This window comes from Arachis hypogaea, chromosome 5 (genome assembly GCF_003086295.3).
Source record: "Arachis hypogaea cultivar Tifrunner chromosome 5, arahy.Tifrunner.gnm2.J5K5, whole genome shotgun sequence".
In the NCBI taxonomy this organism is placed as follows: domain Eukaryota; kingdom Viridiplantae; phylum Streptophyta; class Magnoliopsida; order Fabales; family Fabaceae; genus Arachis; species Arachis hypogaea.
In genome coordinates this window covers 13413323-13432359 of record NC_092040.1, presented here as the reverse complement: position 1 = coordinate 13432359, position 19037 = coordinate 13413323, and the positions used below count along the sequence as shown (strand labels likewise).

Here is a 19037-nt window from a genome sequence, read left to right as displayed (position 1 = left end):
TTAAATTTATTTCTATGTATCGTTTTTGTCCTAAACGTGTTCGTCCTATTTAAGTCCCTAACGTTTTAAAATCGTCTCAATTTTGTCTCGCCGTCAATTCCGTTAACAGATTCCTAACGGCAGGATAACATTGAGTCAATTTTGAAACGTTAGGGACTTAAATAGGATGATTCAAATGTTAGGGACAACTTTGAGACTTACCCCAAATGTTGGAGACAAAAACGATACTTTACTCTTTCTTTTATCAGCTCCAACATTTATTTTCGTTTTTTAGCAGTCCTATCCTCTACTTGTTCACTTCTGAAAATTCATACAATAAGTTTTGCCTTAAAACCAAGATGAACCTTAATTAAAAAAGAAATTAACCGAATTTATTTTAGATTTAAACAAGCAGTCGAATAGAATCAATTATCAAGAAAAACACATCGAATGTAATTAACTTAACAAGCACACATGAACAGTTTTCAACAAATACAAGCAAAACTAAACCAGATGAACCTCAAATAAAAGTAGCAATGAACTAAAAATAATCATTTCCGAAACTTACTTATCTTCAGATTTAGTTTTGCTTTCTGAATGTGACAAAACAATCTTCCTTATTTTGGTTTGTTTTTTCACCATCCTTTGTGGTTGTTTTCTTTTCTTTGGCGGCGTTTTCTTGATTTCTTCTTCTTCTCTGCAACACATTCAAAAAACTTTGTTAAAATAACAATATAAAACTTTAAATAAATAGATAGTTTTCTATAAGCGATGGTGAGAAATATACTCAGATTCAAAAAAAATTGTCTTTTTCTGAAGACAAATCTAAAATGACAATTTTCTTTTTTTCTTTCTTCTCCTTTTCTTTCTTTTTCCCCTTCAGAAAAAATTGTTTTATTTTCCACCTTCTTTTCTTCTGTCTCTCCTCCTTTTAATTCTGCTCTGTTCACAAGTCCCTAAAACATAAACTTATTTAGTTAGCACAGTATTTTAGAAGCATTTGAACCGAATTTTCAAGAAATTTTTTTGTTTAATTTACCATTACATCAGTTGTTCCATAGCAATCCGTTCGACCATCCTCCTCCGTGTTCAATAGGCCACCCATGGTAGCCCGGGAGCGTCATCTGCTTCTGGTCGAAGGAACTTCATTTCATAGAAATATATTAACATTAAAACAAAGACACAGTCATCAAATAAAAATGTTTCTTTCCTTAATTTTGGGCTTTGATCTCCTTCCTCAGGAAGCTTAGCACATGAGATGCTCAATCCCATTGTTGGATGGTGTCCACATGAAAGGAAGGAGGCTTATGGATCGGGGAGACCGTGCTTATTGTCGTCAGCAGCAAGAAGCATTTCTGGATGAAGACGACAAAAGTCCTCTTGAATTTCAGATGGTTTTCCTCCCCTTCAACACTCATTTCAATGACAGATTTTGTCAAAGATGCCAAAGTAGCACCTTTGAAGCTGCCAATTATCTCCTTGTGTTGCTTACTCAGTTTGCTATATGCAACTTTTTCAGGAAAACGATCCCTTATAATATTTCAATATAAACAAATCAGTGAAAAGGGCTTAGTTTCATTTTCTGTATTCAAAATGAACCAAAAATAAAGCAACGAATGAACCGAATTAAATTAAAGGAATAACAAAGTTATAAAAAATATAAATGTAAAAGGTGGAAAGTGTAATACACCAAAATTTTTGTCCAGCGCATCTCTTATCTTAGGTGTTATGCATATTTTGCCACAAAGAGTTTCCACGCATCCATTATAGGCATCATAGGAATGAATCAATTCCCTCAAGAGCTTGTGAGAGATGTTTAATCTCGGGATATGTACCACTGCACCGAATCCTATTTCTTCAACAATATTTTTCTTTTTCACACTCATTTCTTTGAGCACCCTAGCTATTGATTTTGTTTGGCATCTCAGATCGTGAGTTTTCTACAAGAATTTGGAACAGTATGTTATGATATATTTATAATACAAAAATAGAGTTGATTTGATGTGTATATGCTTACTTTATAGTGCGACTTCTCCTTTTTTGATATCGTCATCTTTTTCATTTTTGCTGTAAGTAAAAAACGATTTGGTCAATACTTAACAGGTAAACCTCACACTACTAGAAAACTAGTTATTACAGACGGATATTTCCGACGGATTTTATCCCACTGAAATACAGACGGAATTTCAGAGGGATTTTTTTGTCAGAAAACAAAAAAAATAGATTAGTATAAATTACAGACGGAAAAGAAAATCCGTCTATAATTCCGTCGGAAAAATTAATTTTTTTCGCTAAATGGTTACAGACGGATTTTTCGTCTATAATTAAGCTGAGAAAACGCGCGTTTTATTAAATTATTACAGACGGAAAATCCGTCTGTAATTTAAAATTTTCCGTCGGAAAAAAAAACTTATACCTAATCTACCCCCTATCTCTCTCGAGCACCTTTCACAAATAACTCTAACCTAATCTACCCCCTCTCTCTCTCTCTCGACTCAATTTACAAACATTCCATGAAGATGAACACCGTCTTCATCGTGCCTCAGGAAGACGATTAACCTAGCTAACCCTAACCTGTCTTCATTGTGCTTCACTGTACCCTAACCGTCTCTTCATTGTGCCTCACGAAAAACCCCTAACCACCACGAAGAACGTCGCCGGTCGCCGGCGCTTGCAATGCATCCGTCGAAGAATCCCTAACCGCGACGAAGAACCCCTAACCCTCCTTTGAGTTTCTTCGCTCTTCTCTCGCCATTCTCACCCTCAAGCTCACTGAGTCTCACCTCTCTCACGGCTGGTCTCGCCGTCGACCTCTCTCTATCTCTCTGATATATCGCTTCTCTCCCGGGCGTTTCAGACTCAAGGTCGTCACGCTCTGTTTCTGTCGCTGCTCTATCACCGTTACTGTTCTATCGCGCTTTGTCGCAAGCGAATCGATGGAATTCGACCCGATCCCAATCGTTCCTTCTCCAAAGAGAACTAGAGCATCTACCAGTAGCTGTTTAAATTACGCTGATTTAGGTATGCATTGTTTAAATTACGCCGATAAACCTTAGGGCTCAATTTTTCTACGCCAGTTTTAGCTAGGTTTAGGCAATTTGTAAGATAGAATCAGTTATACACTATACACTAAAAGAGTTTTGATATCAATGCTTAAACTACTTTAACTGTAGTATGTAGATAGAATTTCTCTTCCTCTTTTGAATATTATTCGAATCTGGAAAGTGGAAGCTTGGTTCTTTTACTTGTCATAAGAAACATATCAGAGACTCAAGCTAGTTCTTTCTTTTTGCTGCTTTTCAAAGATTCTATCTCTGAATGTGCAAAGTAGGACAAGATGGAAAGTAGAAGGAGCAAAGCAATGGCTGCACAGAAAAATGGGCGTTGATCAAATCAAGAAAAGGAAAATGGCTTTGATACAAGATGTATGTGATAATTTATTAGTGAAATAAATTTTCAGTACATAGAGTAAATTAATATTTTCAAACTTGACAGGTTGATAAATTGAAGAGAAAGCTGAGACATGAAGAGAATGTGCATAGTATACTTAATACTTGCTTTCTTTCTTGTCAGGTCTAAAAAAAACAAACTCACTCTTACGAAGAAAGTATAATTAGGAATTTAGGATGGATGAATTAAGTTTTAACTAAAAAAATAATTTTGTGCGGTTACTAGGATCAATACAGGGTGTTTATTATTATTCTATCAAATATTCAGGAACAAAGTCGAAGTGGCTGCACTAGAACAGAAAAGGCTAGGCATTGGCGATGGATCAGTTGGGTTGTTCTCCTCACTTATTGTTCGCGCATGCAGGTAATTCGCTAGTCCATAGTCAATTCCATTCACTTTTCTCATTGCATCCCCTTTCCTTGTTCTCTTTGCTTTCCTTTTCCTTTCTCTTTTTTGTTCTGATTAAGCTCTGAATATCAAATTGAAACATGATACTATTTTACTTCTATAAGAAGGATGCTGTTTCTTTCTTTGATTTTAGAATTTGCTTGATTGAAAATAGAAGGATTCATGAACCTTTATGCTTGTCTCTTTACTTCCTTTCTAATTCATGTAGTGCAATAACCAAATTGTGCTTTTGCTTCTACTTGTGGGAGTGATATAATATGACATTAGGCTTTATATCAAAGTCCCTAATGAAATTATCCTTGGTTTTTGATGAATCTGATGATGATATTTGTGGATCCTCAACAACAAGTATCTCTTTGATTGCTTCAGGCATGCTTTGCCCTTTTATCATCTTCTTCCAATATTCTCCCACCAACTGGTACAATATATATATATATATAGATTAATGTTACAAGTTTACTTGTTCAGGTTTTAGTGAAGTTCCCTTTTGAAGTTTTAAATAATCTGATTGAATCTCCATTTTGATATGTTGATGCTATTTGACGTGATCAGGCAGGTGATGCATGGTTTCTAAATACTCCTGAACAATCATTGAGCTTCATCCTTGCAGATCAAGGTTTTGATGTATGGGTAGGAAATGTGCGTGGAACACGCTGGAGCCATGGTCATAAGTCTTATTCAGTGAAGAATAAGGTGTGTGGCTCTTCTTTGACCTATAGAGATGCTGACGGCGTGTGTGATTAAACTGAAAATATGTTGCTTTTGGTATTAATGTGCTTTCTTTGTCAGACATTACATCCCTGGTGCTTTTGTGTGTTCCATTTTCTTACATGGCACCATATGTTGCTTTCATTGGCTGCAGTTTGATGGCACCATATGTTGCTAAGTTTAGGTGAACTCAATCTGAGTTTGATTATTTTGTACTTGCTCTTATTATTATTATACAGGGTAAGCCTCCTGATTGGCAAGACTTTGTTGGTATTATCACTTTGCTTGTCATCAATTCAACCATCAGTTTCATAGAGGAGAACAATGCTGGTAATGCTGCTGCAGCTCTCATGGCTCGTCTCGCTCCGAAAGCAAAGGTGTGGGATTCAGTGTCATTTTCTTATGTCCTTAATGTTTGCATTGGATACTGGTATTGGACAAAACATGCATTGGATAAAACATACTGAATGATCTTTCTTCTATTTTAGAATGACAATTACAAGCCACTGATTGGTTCTTGAATTAAATAGTGAGAGGAATGTTGGATGAGGATTTTTCTTATCAAACTTTATCCATCACTTTTATAATTTTTCAGTCAAATTGAGAACTGAGTCATGGACTGTCCTTCGAAATGGGATTGCTTAATTTTCTAAAGTTACTTACAAACTCTCAATAACTTTACATAGATATGGTATTTTAATTATAACTTCTCTGAAGAAAAATATTGTAACCGGTGTTTATTTGATCCTTTTCAAATGCTTTTATTCATCTTATTTGCACATCACTCACCTCACTCTTTTTTGTTTTCATTATTGGATTATTGTATATGCTCCACTGTGTTCTTTAGAAAAATAAAATTTGGAGGTACAAGAATATCTTTGAACACATAACACATTGTGTACCATTCCATTTACTGCAGGACTTGCCAACTACTGTGTTTCTGCTGGTGAAGCTTACACAAAGGCACTTGAGGTTGCCAGGAATATCAATGAGAAGGTAACATCACTGAAAAATATCTTTCATGTTTGTTGAGAATCATGCACTGAACTGGGAAGCATCAATTAAAATTCAAGAGAAAGTGTTTTTTCCCCGAATTATGGTTGTCTTTTCACTTTCTTTATTTTGAAGATATTAAAACATGGGTCTTAAGTAAAACTAGTTACCAACCATGGGCATTGAGTATGCTTTTTCTGTCCTAAGAGACTCTGAAGTTGTGTTGTAAAATTTAAATTTCTTTCCCCTATGGATTTCTAGATGATCCCTATTTTTAGTTGTGTTGTAATTGCCAATTATTTACTTGGTCCTGTATATTGGCAAGTTTAGTTAGTTTAAATTCGAGTACTAATCATAAAGAAACTTACTAAATTGTGGTTTTTGGGAATTGAAAGCAAAGCAAGCAGCATACTAGCATACCCAATTTAAAACCACTGATGAAAATTCTGACTTGTTTATTTCTTTATCCTGTTGTTTGTATATGGAGATATCAAAGTGTCTACCATGCTTGTGGATTTAAACTTCTAGTTTAGTCTGATTGATAGTTTACAGCTGAGGACAGTACTTATGCTAAATTTTGATTATTTAAGTTCTACAGCTAAGATATTTTTTCATATACAAACTTTTCAATCAAATGTCTCAGTTGGCAATGATTAGAGAAAGCAATCTAATATAGTGAGGCTGGAAGCTCTCGGAATATCATCATTGTTGGGTTATCATTGTTTTTCTCTCTTTCCATACCTGCCTACTTTCAACAATATGGTCTCTCTCCATCCAACATGTCATTGCCGAATTATTTCCAGCCTTATGTTGTGGCTTCTCATGGACCTATACAGAGCAAGAATGGAGGGGTATGTCTTTCTCATGTTTTAACAAACCTTATGCTTGCATTCTTGGTGTCAAATTTTGTGAAAAAGATATTCAGAAGTGTCATTGTCTATTTCATATGTTGGGGTTAGTGCAGTAGATAAAATTGTTTCACTGTCTAAATATCTGAATGATTTGGTGAATGGAAGTAAACTAAAATAATTTTCAATAGGGAATAGTTATTTGCAGTTTTCTGTTATTTGGTTTTGACTGTATATTTCGCATCATTGACATTCTCCTGCCTGCTCTTATTTAATTAGTAATTGCGACATAATCATCTTTTCTTTTTTCCTTTTTTTTATTTTTATTTTACTGGTACTACATTATATATTGTTAATGTGTGTGTATATGTTTATATTTTAATATGTGGGTTTATGTGACTTGTGAATTCAAAATCCGGTGAAAGATACTATATATATATATATATATATATATATATATATATAGCTTTAGTTTTGCAATGGGCCTGTTCGTTTGCACTTAATGCTTTCTCTAAACTACTATGCTCCAATTATTCAGGGTCAAGTTCCTAAAATAACACAATATTGGTTCATTTTGCAGCTGATGTTGGTATCTCTGGCTACCACCTCTTTGATTTACACTATTGATTGTTATTATTTAAGCTTTTTGTACTTATTACCTTTATTATTTACCCTAGAATGAGTGACCTTTGTCGTCATATTTAGTGGGCTTTTTTCCTCCAACTTACTCATTCATCTTCTGTCCACTATAACAGGTCTGGAGAATGGGGAGATCATTTGACATTGCAGGCAGCTGCTGATAAGGTTTGTTGCTGTGTTCCAATACTTTCCTGTGTAATGGTATCAAGTATCAACTGATTATTAATTTATCTTTTTCCCTTTCTTCTTTGAGCATGCCCCTTGCTTGGACCCTGCATTATGCGGGATGCTTGTGTACCAGACTTTAATACCTCTTTTTATTTTATAATTTTGGTATTGGAATAATTTTTGCTAATTGTGATGATTGAGTTTTATGCATGAATTAATTTTTATAGTTTGTTATGGCACAGTTGCATCTACGATTAACTGTTGCTGGCAGTAGCTAACTAAATGATACATCTGCATGGAATTAAATAACTTCAAACTGTTATTATGCTTGAGATTCCTTCTTCAGGGTCAATGGTTAGTCCCTTAAATTATTAATTTGTATATATCCCCCTTTTTCTAGAAAGCTTATCTAGTTAACTTGTGATCTTGGTTGAATCTTTTCAGGTTTGCTATGCAGAGATATTTGCTCTCATTCCCTAAGAATTGGATCTCACTCAATCTGACAAATAACTTGTATGCATGTTTGTTTTTATGCATTCTGTGCATGACCATGATTGAAGAGCATGCAAGCATCTCTCTTAAATGTGAGTGTTCCTGAAGAACAAATTAAATGTGCTTCAAGAGCATGCAAGCATCTCTCTCTCTTGCAGTTCTATTTTAAAGTTGTGTTTTTGTTATCCTCCTTCACTTTTTCTTAATCCTATAAAACATTGCTAGGCTTCTGAAATCTGTCCATATCCTATTTTTTGACACCAGGGAATTGCATATGCTCAGTCCAATGTAAACAAATCAAAGAAGAAGAACTAGATGAACAAATACTTTCAAGTTTCAGCCACACAAGAGTCTACCATGGAGTAAAGAATCATGTAACTCAGATTAGATTGGAGAGTTTAAACTTTAAAGAGAGCACGAGGAAATAGTTTTAAAATTTAGGCTGAAAGTCCTGCCCTTCTCTGTTGTAGTTTAAAAGAAATTTTGGGGTATTTTTTATCGAGACAGTGAGATATTGAATAATGGTGTTGAAAAATAACATCCAATTTTATAGGTATCATGTAATGAATATTATGTTTATCTATGTGATTTTTGGCTTTCATTTTTTCAATTTACAGTGTGTTTGATGGAGTAAATTTAGAAAACAAATCTAAAGTATTTATTTTCCAATAGAAAAATTAAAAAAATTTTCTATTTTACCTTACTGACGGATTTACAGACGGATTTCTGTCTGTAATCATGATTTTCCAAAGTTTAAATTACAGACGGAAAATCCGTCTGAAAATCCGTCTGTAATTACAGACAAAATCCGTCGAAAAATCCGTCTGTAATTACAGACAAAAAATCCGTCTGAAAATTTGTCTGTAATTACAGACGAAAAATCCGTCGGAAAATCCGTCTGTAATTACAAATGAAAAATCCGTCTGTAAGTTCGTCACCTTCAGGAAATAGAGGGAGAATTTACAGAGGGAAAATCCGTCGGTAACTGGTAAAAATTCGTCTGTAATTTTCCGACGGAAAAAAAATCCGTCGGTAAATAATTTCCGACGGGGCTTTTACAGAGGGACAAAATCCATCGGTAATTTCGTCGGTAACCAAAAATCCGTCTGTAATAAAGACTAAATCTGTCTGTAAATCTGTCTGTATTAATCCATTTTCTAGTTGTGTCACTCAATTCACAAATGAACCAAATTTGGTTCAGATTTGTTGAACACTTAACAGTAGAATCAAGTGAACCTAACTCAATTTCCAAATAAACTAAATTCGATTCAGATTTGAACAAAATGTGATAAACATTCAATCAGAAAGAAAAATACATTTCAAATCATTTTTTGCTTGCAAATGAACTCAAGTGAATACTTAACAGTAGAATCAAGTGAACCTAATTCAATTTCCAAATGAACTAAATTCTATTCATATTTGAATAAAACGTGATAAACATTTAATCAGCAAGAAAAAACATTTCTGCATGCAAATAAACTCAATTAAACTAAGTGATAAATGAATTATTTATCAGAACTAATAAACTAACAACACATTTTTATTTGTATGCCCTAGTTACGGAGAAAAAATAGAATCAGAGAAACTCGATCTACTAAACGAGCTAACTCGATCTATTAAACCTTAAATCAAACTAGAAAAAACGTAAGATTCATGAGAAATTAAATGAAAATAATAACAATAGTTTTTCTCATACCTTACGGAGTCTCTGTTCTTATTTTTATGTGTTTTTTCTTCTTCGTATTGAAAGCTCCATCCGATTCTGTAGTAGCAGAGAATACGAACAAGGTTTGAGAGATTTTGAGAGAAATTTAAAATTCTCCAATAGCAGTTTTGAATGTGAAGAAGGAACGTTTTTTATATTCGAGTGCGAATGAATTGGTAACGTTTGGGAGATTTTCGCATGTATAATACACGTTTCATTAATGAGATTGAATTTTTTTAGTATTGGACCTGCTTGGTTGGACTTTGGATAAAAAAATTATTTGGATATATAGCCCAACTGTAATATATTATAGTTATTTTAAATCATGAATAATAATTAATTTTCTAGAAAAATAAATTGAATTTTATTGTTTACTGTGAATCTTTGAATATTTTGAGGTTTACGAAGAAATGAATGGAAATGGCCAAATTAAATTTGTATCCTTGTTAATATTTTTTATTGTTTAGATAATTGAATTCCTATTTTCTAACTTTCTTGACCGTCCAAGAGAAATACTGAAATAAATCAAATAATATAATAAAGGAATGGAAAAAAAATATTAATTGTTTTAGTGGATATTATTTAATTAACATAATTATTTGATTTTAGTTGAAATTTGAATAAAATAAAAATGCCAAAAAATATTATATATATGTATATTTTTATAAAAATATATTAAACATGAGAGGAGTAAAAGAAAAATAAAATAATTTTTTTTAAATGATTATAATTTAGTTTCTGAAAAGATCAAGAGTGGATTTTTATTCTAAGTAGTTAAGAGAAAAATAAAATTTGGTGACTATTGGTATAAAGTATTTTTAAATAAAGATGTTGTCTGATTAATATTATATAATTTGACATATTTAATTAAAATGATGTAATATAATATATACTAATATTTTAGTTATTATTTTTACATAAAGCATTTTCTTGTGAAGATTATATTCACCATAAATAATTATATCAATAAAATAAATTTTAAATGTACAAAAGTCTTATGTAATTCTCGAAAAAGAAATATTATACTCGTAGAGGTACAATTTATCAGAAGTCTGTCTATATCTAATTTAACAAGAGTTACTGTTCCGAGGGTTACCTGAAACTGTAGGTCGATCTCGGACGAGATCTTCTGTGTTGGTCAGAGCCGACGTGTCCGGCAGGTGTACGGCGGTCGGAATTGATGTGTTCGATTTCTTGGACTTGGTGGTGGTGCTGATCCTTCGTCACCGGAGGGTGGGGGGTACCTGCAAGAGACTCCGATGCTTAAGTTAGCATGGGTATTAAAGAGGTATTGAGTAGAATCAGAGTATGAGTTATACCTGGGTGCTCCAGTGTATTTATAATGGTGAGATGTGGCCTCCTGTGGATAAGATAAGTTAGTTATCTTATCTTATCTTTAAGTGAGGTCATCTTATCTTCAAGGAAACCGCCTTTATCTTTCTGGGCTTTGGCTGCCTTTAGATTGGGCTGTGTTCCTTCGTTTGGGCCTGCTTTGGGCTCCTTTGGCGAGTTGGCCGAGCTCTTTGAGAAGAGGTCGAATAGTCTGACCTGAAGAGGTCGGTCGGCTTGTCGCTAAACATCCCAGGTCGGACAGCTTGACCCAGGGTATGAACAGTGCCCCTGCTTGAGTTCGATCTTTCCATGAGATCATGCTTTTCAGAGCTTCGATCTCTTTGGAAGTCGTGCTCAAGCATCTGTCTGACTTGTTTCTTCATTGCTTCGCAATCTTTGTAGATTTTCTAGAGGTTTGGTACTTGATAGTCCAACCTCTTTTGAGTGATAGCGTGGGTTTTCTACCCTTGCCTTCTGGATCATGCCTTGCTTTAAGTTTGTGTTGACAACCCTCTGCTTTGGCGAAGTTGTCCTTGCGGCTTGATATCTGGACTTTTAGTGATTTATCCAATGACTTTTTTAGTGTTCTTTATGTAGAACCTTTTTTAGTCTCAGATGATGTTCATAGCCCTGTTTGAGATTGTGCCTTCTTTGAGTGGAGTTGTATCCCTTTTGGCTGAGCACATTTGAGCCTTAGGTTGTTTTCGAACCTTTATGGCTTTGTTCTTTTTTGAGATCATACTTGCACCTCTTCTTTAGCTGACGTCGACCTGTATGACTTTGCCCCTGCTTGAGTTCGGACTTTTCCGTGAGACCGTGCTTTCAGAGTTTCGATCTCTTCGGGGAAGTCGTGCTCAAGCATCCTGACTTTGGTCGATCTTTGTATAGTTTCTCCTTGTGCGAGTCTGATATTGCCCCTTTTACTTTGTTGAGGGGACTTTTCAGCCTTCTTCCGACTTGTTTGTCTTTGCTGTTCGGGCTTTTTAGTCATAATCCAACAACCTTTTAGGTAGTGTTCCGATGGGGAACCTTTTTATAGTTTGTTTGGATGACTTTTTAGCCCTGTCTTTGAGGCTGTGCTTTTCTCTTTTTAAGTAGTGTCTTTTTTCAAGACTTCTAACCTTTTAGCAAAACATTCCTGGCCTTCCTCTGGCCGTTTGCGAGATGTCTTTGTCCATTTTTGTGAATCTTTGTAGAGTGTCGGTACTTTTTTGTCCGACCTCTTTTGATCACTTCTGATTTTGTCCACTTTCTGCTTGGTCGAGGTGGTCCTTAGGGCTAATTTGTCCGACGACCTTTTAGTGTTTTCGTAGAACACTTCTTAGTTATTCTGAACAATTTTGATAGCCTTGTCATGGAGCCGTGGCCTTTTGGGCGGAGCTATGTCCGTTTTAGCGCACGTTTTTCGTTGGTCCGATTTCTTCTTGTCGGTCCAAGCTGTAGCTTTCGTTGGTCCGACTTCTTCTTATCGGTCCAAGCTGTAGCTTTCGTTGGTCCGACTTCTTCTTGTCGGTCCAGTTGTAGCTTTCATTTGGTCCGACTTCTTCTTATCGGTCCAAGCTGTAGCTTTCGTTTGGTCTGACTTCTTCTTGTCGGTCTTTTCTGAGTTATGTCTGTAATCCTCTTTCTTGGACCTTGTTCAAGTCTCTTTCAGGAATTACTTTTATAACTTTTGTCGCTTGGGCCGAATTTCGTCGTGTCGGGGCTCTCCTGAGTTATTTTCTGTAATCCTCTTTCTTGGATCTTTGTCAGATCTCTTTCAGGGACTACTTTGCATAACTTTTACGTGGTAGGAGTCCGACTTGGTTATGCCGGTCTCCTTTAAGTTATTTCTGTAATCCTCTTTTTTGGATCTTTGTCAGATCTCTTTCAAGGATTACTTTGATAACTTTTTAGTGGTAGGAGTCCGATTTGGTTATGTCGATCTCCTTTAAGTTATTTTTTGTAGTCCTCTTTCTTGGATCTTTGTCAGATCTCTTTCAGGGACTACTTGTATAACTTTTTGTTTTGGGCTGACTTTGTTATGTCATGCCCTTCTAAGTTAAAGTAATCCTCTTTAATAGGGTTGGCCAGACCTCTTTCCAGGGTTTACTTATAACTTGGGTTGACTTGGTTCGACTTCTTAACGTTCAACCAGTCCTTAAGTTATTATTTTAACGATCCGTAAGACCTCGTCAGGTTCTTTTTTAGATCACTTTCGATAACTTCTTACATTATTCTGTGTTCATCTTTGCCGATTTGTAGAAAGTGGTTGTCATCTCTAGATCGTCCTTTGGGTGAATCGCGTTTTCACCTTTATCGGACAGTTGTATTTATCGTGATCGTGCAGTGAAATTGTTTTTCACTTTCTGCCGATCTGTTGCTTTATAATCGGGCGATGAACTCTGCTTTCACTTTTTTGCCGACCTTGTCGAAATCGGGTGATGAATTTTGGTTTCATCTTTGCCGACTTTTATCATGATCGGGCGGTGAATTTGGTTTTCACCCCGCCGACCTTGTCGTGATCTGGCAGTGAAATTTGCGTTTCAGATTAATGCGTCTTGGTATAGCAGTGAATTTTGTTTTCACTTTGTCGAAATTAAATGACGAATTCAGTTTTCATCGTGGTCGGGCGGTGAAGTTGGTTTCACCTTGCCTACTTGTCGCTTTGTAATCGGACGATGAGTTTGGTTTTCATCTTGCCGACTTTGTCGTGATCGGGCGGTGATTTTGGTGTTTCACCTTGCCGACCTGCCGTAGTCGGGCGTCTTGGTAGGAAACTTTTTAGGGAATCTGCAATCTTTTAAACAATAATATAAAGATAAGAGTGTGTACATGTTAGTACTTACCTTTCTAGGTTGGGCAATCTTTTTGGATCTCGGCCTGGTGCCCTTTTTAGATTGCAGGCATGCCATGACCTTGGTAGCTCTTGCCCTTCGAGTTCGGACAGTCTGTAGCAACCTTTCCCCAGTTCTTCTAAACAACTTGGTATGGTCCTTTCCAGTTGGCTGCTAGCTTTCCTTCTCCAGGTCGAGTTGTTCCGATATCATTTCGGATTAGGATGAGGTTGTTGTTGGCAAAGCTTCGCTGTACTACCTTCTGATTGTATCTTGAGACCATTCAACGTTTTAACGCCTCTTCCTTTGATCGGAGCTCTCTCTCGGACTCTTGGAAGTAGGTCGAGTTCTTTCCTTTGGATTTGGGAGTTGACCTCTTCATTGTAGAAGATCATTCTGGGGGATCCTTCTTTGATCTCTACTGGAATCATTGCCTCCATTCCGTAAATCAATCGGAAGGGTGATTTCCCCGTGGTGAAGTGTGGAGTTGTCCGATATGCCCGAAGGACTTGTGGGAGCTCTTCAGCCCAAGCTCCCTTTACGTCCTGTAGTCTCCGTTTTAACCTAGCTAGTATGACTTTGTTGGCAGCTTCTACTTGTCCATTGGCTTGTGGGTGTTCTACGGATGTGAATTGGTGCTTGTAATAATGTTTCTGTACAAGAATTTCTGACTTCTTTGAGCAGTGGCACTAGCTAGGGGCTCTGCCTCAATCCATTTTATGAACACCCCTACAATGAGGAACTTGACTTGTCCCAATCCTTGGGGAAATAGTCCGAGGAGGTCGAGTCCCCTCTTTGCGAACGGCCAAGGTGATGTTACACTGATGAGCTCCTTTGGTGGGGCAATGTGGAAGTTGGCATGCTTTTTGATGTAAAGCTTTGACTTTGTATTTGGGTTTTTGCTCCGTTGTTGCCTCCAAAGGGTGCCCCTAGACCTTCGTGTGAGTCCTGGGGTTTCCCTTTTACTGTTGTATCTGACACCTGATATTTTGTTGTTATTGTTCGAGTTGTTGCCCAAGTTGTTTGGTAGTAACCCCATAGTTGACCTATGTCTTTGAGATGTATACTAAGATCCCGGACGGCATGTCTAATTGGCTGGATTCCATAGTTTTTTAATGTGTGTTACTGTGGCTGACCCTGAGTACATCCCTGAGATTGACTTTGTTGTGGTCTTGTGATGTAGCCTGGATGAGGCTTCTGTTATTGCCCCCTAGTTTGGTGTTGGCTAGTTTTGAAAATGCATCAGCTCGGGCGTTCTGCTCCCGAGGTATGTGTCGAACCTCATATCCCCGAATTGTCCGAGCTGTTGGTGCTGGCTGGTTTTGAAAGTGTTTTCTGTTTTTGTCCAAGGTTCCCCGAATTGTCCAAGATGTTTTCTGGTTTTGTCCAAGGTCCCCCGAATTATCCGAGCTATCCTCTGTAGGATTCTTCCAGCTAAGTTTGTTTTCTATAGGATGTCTTTTATGGGCTGGTTGGTCCGAACTCTGATAGTGTGAGCTTGAAGGTATGGGTGGAGTCATCGAGAGGTGAGTATGAGGGTGTAGGCAAACTTTTTCTATCTGTTGATGGTTTAGTTCGGTCCCTTGTAGAGCTTTGCTGATGAAGTAGACGGGTTGTTGCCCACTTTCATCTTCTCTGACTAGTGCTGAGGCTATTGCCTGACTTCCCACTGCGAGGTGTAATGAGTTCTTCACTTTCCCGTGGTCTGGAAGGAATGGGTGATTGCCCCAAGAATTTTCAAAATCCCGGAAGGCTTGTTTGCACCCCGTAGTCCTATTCAAACCTCTCTCCCTTCCTTAATATACCTCTTTGAGGTGTCCTTTGTGGGATGATTTAGAGATCCTTCCTCCTGCGAATCCTCCATGAACATGTCTCTCAGGGGTGTGAGGTGGACGTTCAACTCATTCGACCTCTTTGGTGTGAGACGTTCGACTTGTCCGACCTCTTTGGTGTGAGACGTTCGACTTGTCCGGCCTCTTTGGTGTGAGGTTGACCTTTCGACTTGTCCGACCTCTTTGGTGTGAGGTTGACCTTCGACTTGTCCGACCTCTTTGGTGTGAGGTGGACCGTCAACTTGTCCGACCTCTTTGGTGTGAGGTGGACCTTCAACGCGTCCGACCTCTTTGGTGTGAGGTGGACCTTCAACTTGTCCGACCTCTTTGGTGTGAGGTGGACCTTCAACTTGTCCGACCTCTTTGGTGTGAGGTGGACCTTCAACATGTCCGACCTCTTTGGTGTGAGGTGGACCTCTAACTCGTCCGACCTCTTTGGTGTGAGGTGGACCTCCAACTCGTCCGACCACTTTGGTGTGAGGTGGACCTTCAACGCGTCCGACCTCTTTTGTTTTTGATTGGGCGAGTTGATGGGATCTTCTCAGTGTTGCATATTTCTCGGTAGATATCCACAACAGACACCCGAAGGGGGTGTAATTGTGGTATTTTTTAGGCTTCTCTCCATGTTGATCTTCTTTTTTCTTGGACTCTTTATCCTTATCCCGAGAGGAGTAGGAATGTTCAGTTTTTGAGATCTCTCCTAGTCGAGAGTTTTCCTCCATGTTGATGTACTTCTCTGCCGTTCCTGTACCTCGTTCCGAGATGTTTGGGTGCTTCTTGAATATTGAGTGGCTAAAAGGTCCTTCTTGTAGACCATTGATGAGACCCCTGATAGCTACTTCTGTTGGCAGACTTTGTATGTCCAGACATGTTTTATTGAATCTTTCCATGTAGTTGCGAAGGCTCTCTCGATCTCCTTGCTTGATCCCTAATAGGCTTGATGCGTGTTTGGCTTTGTCCTTCTGGATGGAGAATAACGGATTGCATCTGAGGCCTCCGTGAGATACATCATGCTTCTGAAATTGCTAAGATGATAGCTTGGATCTGATGTGCCGTCGTACGGAGTCATGTTGGGAGCTTTGAAGTCATTTGGGACCTTTAGCTTTCATGATCTCTTTGGTTTTGAGACCAGCTTCGAGTTTTAAGAGCTTATCTTTTAACTCTCGGCGTCGCCTAGTTTCCCCTCGGAGGTCCTTCTTGACTTCCCGTTGATGCTCGGCTTCTTTTTCGAGTTGTTGGAGGCGGTTTTGTTGAGCTTGTAGTGCTTCCATGATTTCTGTGTTTGGAGTTTGCTTATCTCCCCCGTTTTGGGGTGTGCTTTTGGGGGTGGTGTCCGTGTTTTTATGCAGTGTCCTATTTTCTGGATCAGAATCGTGGTCGTTGTCATGGTTGTCCGCCATGGTAATGGGATGACTTCCAGGTTCCCCGGCAACGGCGCCAATGTTCCGAGGGTTACCTAAAACTGTAGGTCGATCTCGGACGAGATCTTCTGTGTTGGTCGGAGCTGACGTGTCCGGCAGGTGTACGGCGGTCGGAACTGATGTGTCCGATTTGTTGGACTTGGTGGTGGTGCTGATCCTTCGTCACCGGAGGGTGGGGGGTACCTGCAAGAGACTCCGATGCTTAAGTTAGCATGGGTATTAAACAGGTATTGAGTAGAATCAGAGTATGAGTTATACTTGGGTGCTCCAGTGTATTTATAATGGTGAGATGTGGCCTCCTGTGGATAAGATAAGTTAGTTATCTTATCTTATCTTTAAGTGAGGTCATCTTATCTTCAAGGGAACCGCCTTTATCTTTCTGGGCTTTGGTTGCCTTTAGATTGGGCTGTGTTCCTTCGTTTTGGGACTGCTTTGGGCTCCTTTGGCGATTGGCCGAGCTCTTTGAGAAGAGGTCAGATAGTCTGACCTGAAGAGGTCGGTCGGCTTGTCGCTAAACATCCCGGGTCGGACAGCTTGACCCAGGATATGAACAGTTACATACAGAAAAAAAAAGTTTCGATTATTTTAATTTAAAGTGTATTTTATTGGGACTAAAATAGTTGTGTTACTCTCTTTCACTTGTTTAGTAAGCTTTCTAGATATATATTATTTAGATTTAGATGATAGATATCCATCTCGTCTCTCGTCCCTCGTCTCTTGTTTACATGATATATATAAGTCTCTTCACTCCAAAACAACAAAAGGGTTAATTTTCCATCCTTGGATTCTATTTCTTCTTTATTTGAATAATGGCTGAAAACAAGGTTTTTTTTAAAGAAAGTAGCCCAACACAACGTATGAAAAACAAGAAACTGAAGTAATAAACAATCAAAAAAGGAAAGAAACTAGGCAACACAAGAGCGATAAGCTTTATCCTTTGTCATCTCCAGCATTGCCATCAACAACAAAAATGATCCACACTTAGCCACTCCTTGTAGTTTGTACAACACAGATTAGTAACTTCTTCAACCCCTTTTCCTTTATGCTGAAAAATCCTTATATTCCTTTCTAGCTAGATATTCCAAATAATTACACAGAAGCACACCATCCAATTCTTGTGCACCTCCTTACTATAGGATATCTCAGTCCAACTTAGGAAATGCTCCCTCAACGTCCCTGGGCACGTCCATTGCCTACAATAAATGATAGCTAAGTACATCAAACCTGCCAAGAAAATTTGCAACCAAGAAATAAATGGTGACCATTTTCAACACCTTTGTTACATAACACGCAAATAACATCTTCCTGGTTGATGACCCCAAACCGACTCAACCTCTCCTTAGTGTTGACCTTCCCAGTCAATACAAACCAGACAAGTAGTTTAACTCTTGGTGGCACTAGCCCTTTCCAAATTGTTCTGGTAAAGCTGTAGCTTGTTATATCCTCCGGAGTTATTTCCGCCTGCAAAACCTGCACAAAAGAGTTAGTAGAAAATACTCCTTGTTTATCAAATTTTCACACGACTCTATTCTCTCTACCATTAGTAAGTTTGACCAGTCTAAGTGTATCATGTAGCTGGTTCACTAAATCCAACTCCCACTGGAATAATTCTCGCCTCCATTGAAAGTTCCAGATCCACTCAACCCCATCCCAAATTCCACAGTCCCCTATAACGGATCTTTTTTTGTTCGAAACTGAGAAGAGTCTTGGAAACTGATCTTTCAGAGAACCAACACGCAACCAGACATCCTCCCGAAAATGGGTCCCTCTTCTATCACTAACCTCCATTGACAGCCCAGTGACCATCTTCTGTCTTACTTGCTGATTGCTGAACTATATCAGGCATATATCATTTCAAGGGCCTCCCCGCACAGGTAGAACCTGAGAAGACAGCATCACATTTGGGTCCAGGTTATTGCAAGAGCAGACCACTTTCTTTCACAGCGGCTACTCCTCCTTAGAAAAGCGCCACCACCACTTAAATAAAAGGGCTGTATTGCGCACTATGGCATCCCCAACACCTAGACCACCAAGTTTTTTCGGTGTCTGCACCAACTCCCACCTGACCAAGGCCATACCATTTTTACCATCTTCCTTACTCCACAAAAATTGTCTCTATAGAGAGATCAGTTTCTCTACAACAGCCTTTGGCATCTTATATAGAATCAGATAATAAATAGGGAGACTGTTTAGCACATATTTGACGAGCACTAACTTAACAGCTTTATTGAGGACATTGGCTTTCC

The 19037-nt window shown here is 38.1% G+C and overlaps 1 protein-coding gene across 27 annotated transcripts; it reads left to right on the top strand.

Moving 5' to 3' along the window:
* The first annotated feature begins 2418 nt into the window (after window positions 1–2418).
* LOC112800870 (uncharacterized) lies at window positions 2419–8295 on the top strand. 27 transcript variants are annotated; one of them, XR_003818468.2, is made up of 13 exons: window positions 2419–3000; window positions 3285–3404; window positions 3475–3552; window positions 3655–3792; window positions 4187–4255; window positions 4390–4530; window positions 4785–4922; window positions 5465–5541; window positions 6182–6389; window positions 7142–7190; window positions 7436–7547; window positions 7638–7777; window positions 7950–8295. XR_003818468.2 is itself a non-coding variant. In XM_025843288.3 (10 exons), exons 2-10 carry the CDS (start codon window positions 3357–3359, stop codon window positions 7998–8000), a joined length of 789 nt encoding a protein of 262 aa, XP_025699073.1. In that variant the 5' UTR covers window positions 2419–3000; window positions 3308–3356; the 3' UTR covers window positions 8001–8295. The 27 variants fall into 27 exon arrangements, 17 of the variants coding, with proteins under 17 accessions (XP_025699073.1, XP_072092829.1, XP_025699076.1 ...); XR_011881820.1 differs by lacking the exon at window positions 4187–4255; XR_003201540.3 differs by lacking the exon at window positions 6182–6389.
* The last annotated feature ends 10742 nt before the right edge of the window (window positions 8296–19037 follow it).

Coding starts and splice junctions, on each gene's coding strand:
- LOC112800870 (XM_025843288.3), top strand. CDS start 3,357: ATGGGCGTTGATCAAATCAAGAAAAGGAAAATGGCTTTGATACAAGAT. Junction 3,405..3,474: donor AAATGGCTTTGATACAAGAT/GTATGTGATAAT, acceptor CAAACTTGACAG/GTTGATAAATTGAAGAGAAA. Junction 4,923..5,464: donor GTCTCGCTCCGAAAGCAAAG/GTGTGGGATTCA, acceptor CATTTACTGCAG/GACTTGCCAACTACTGTGTT.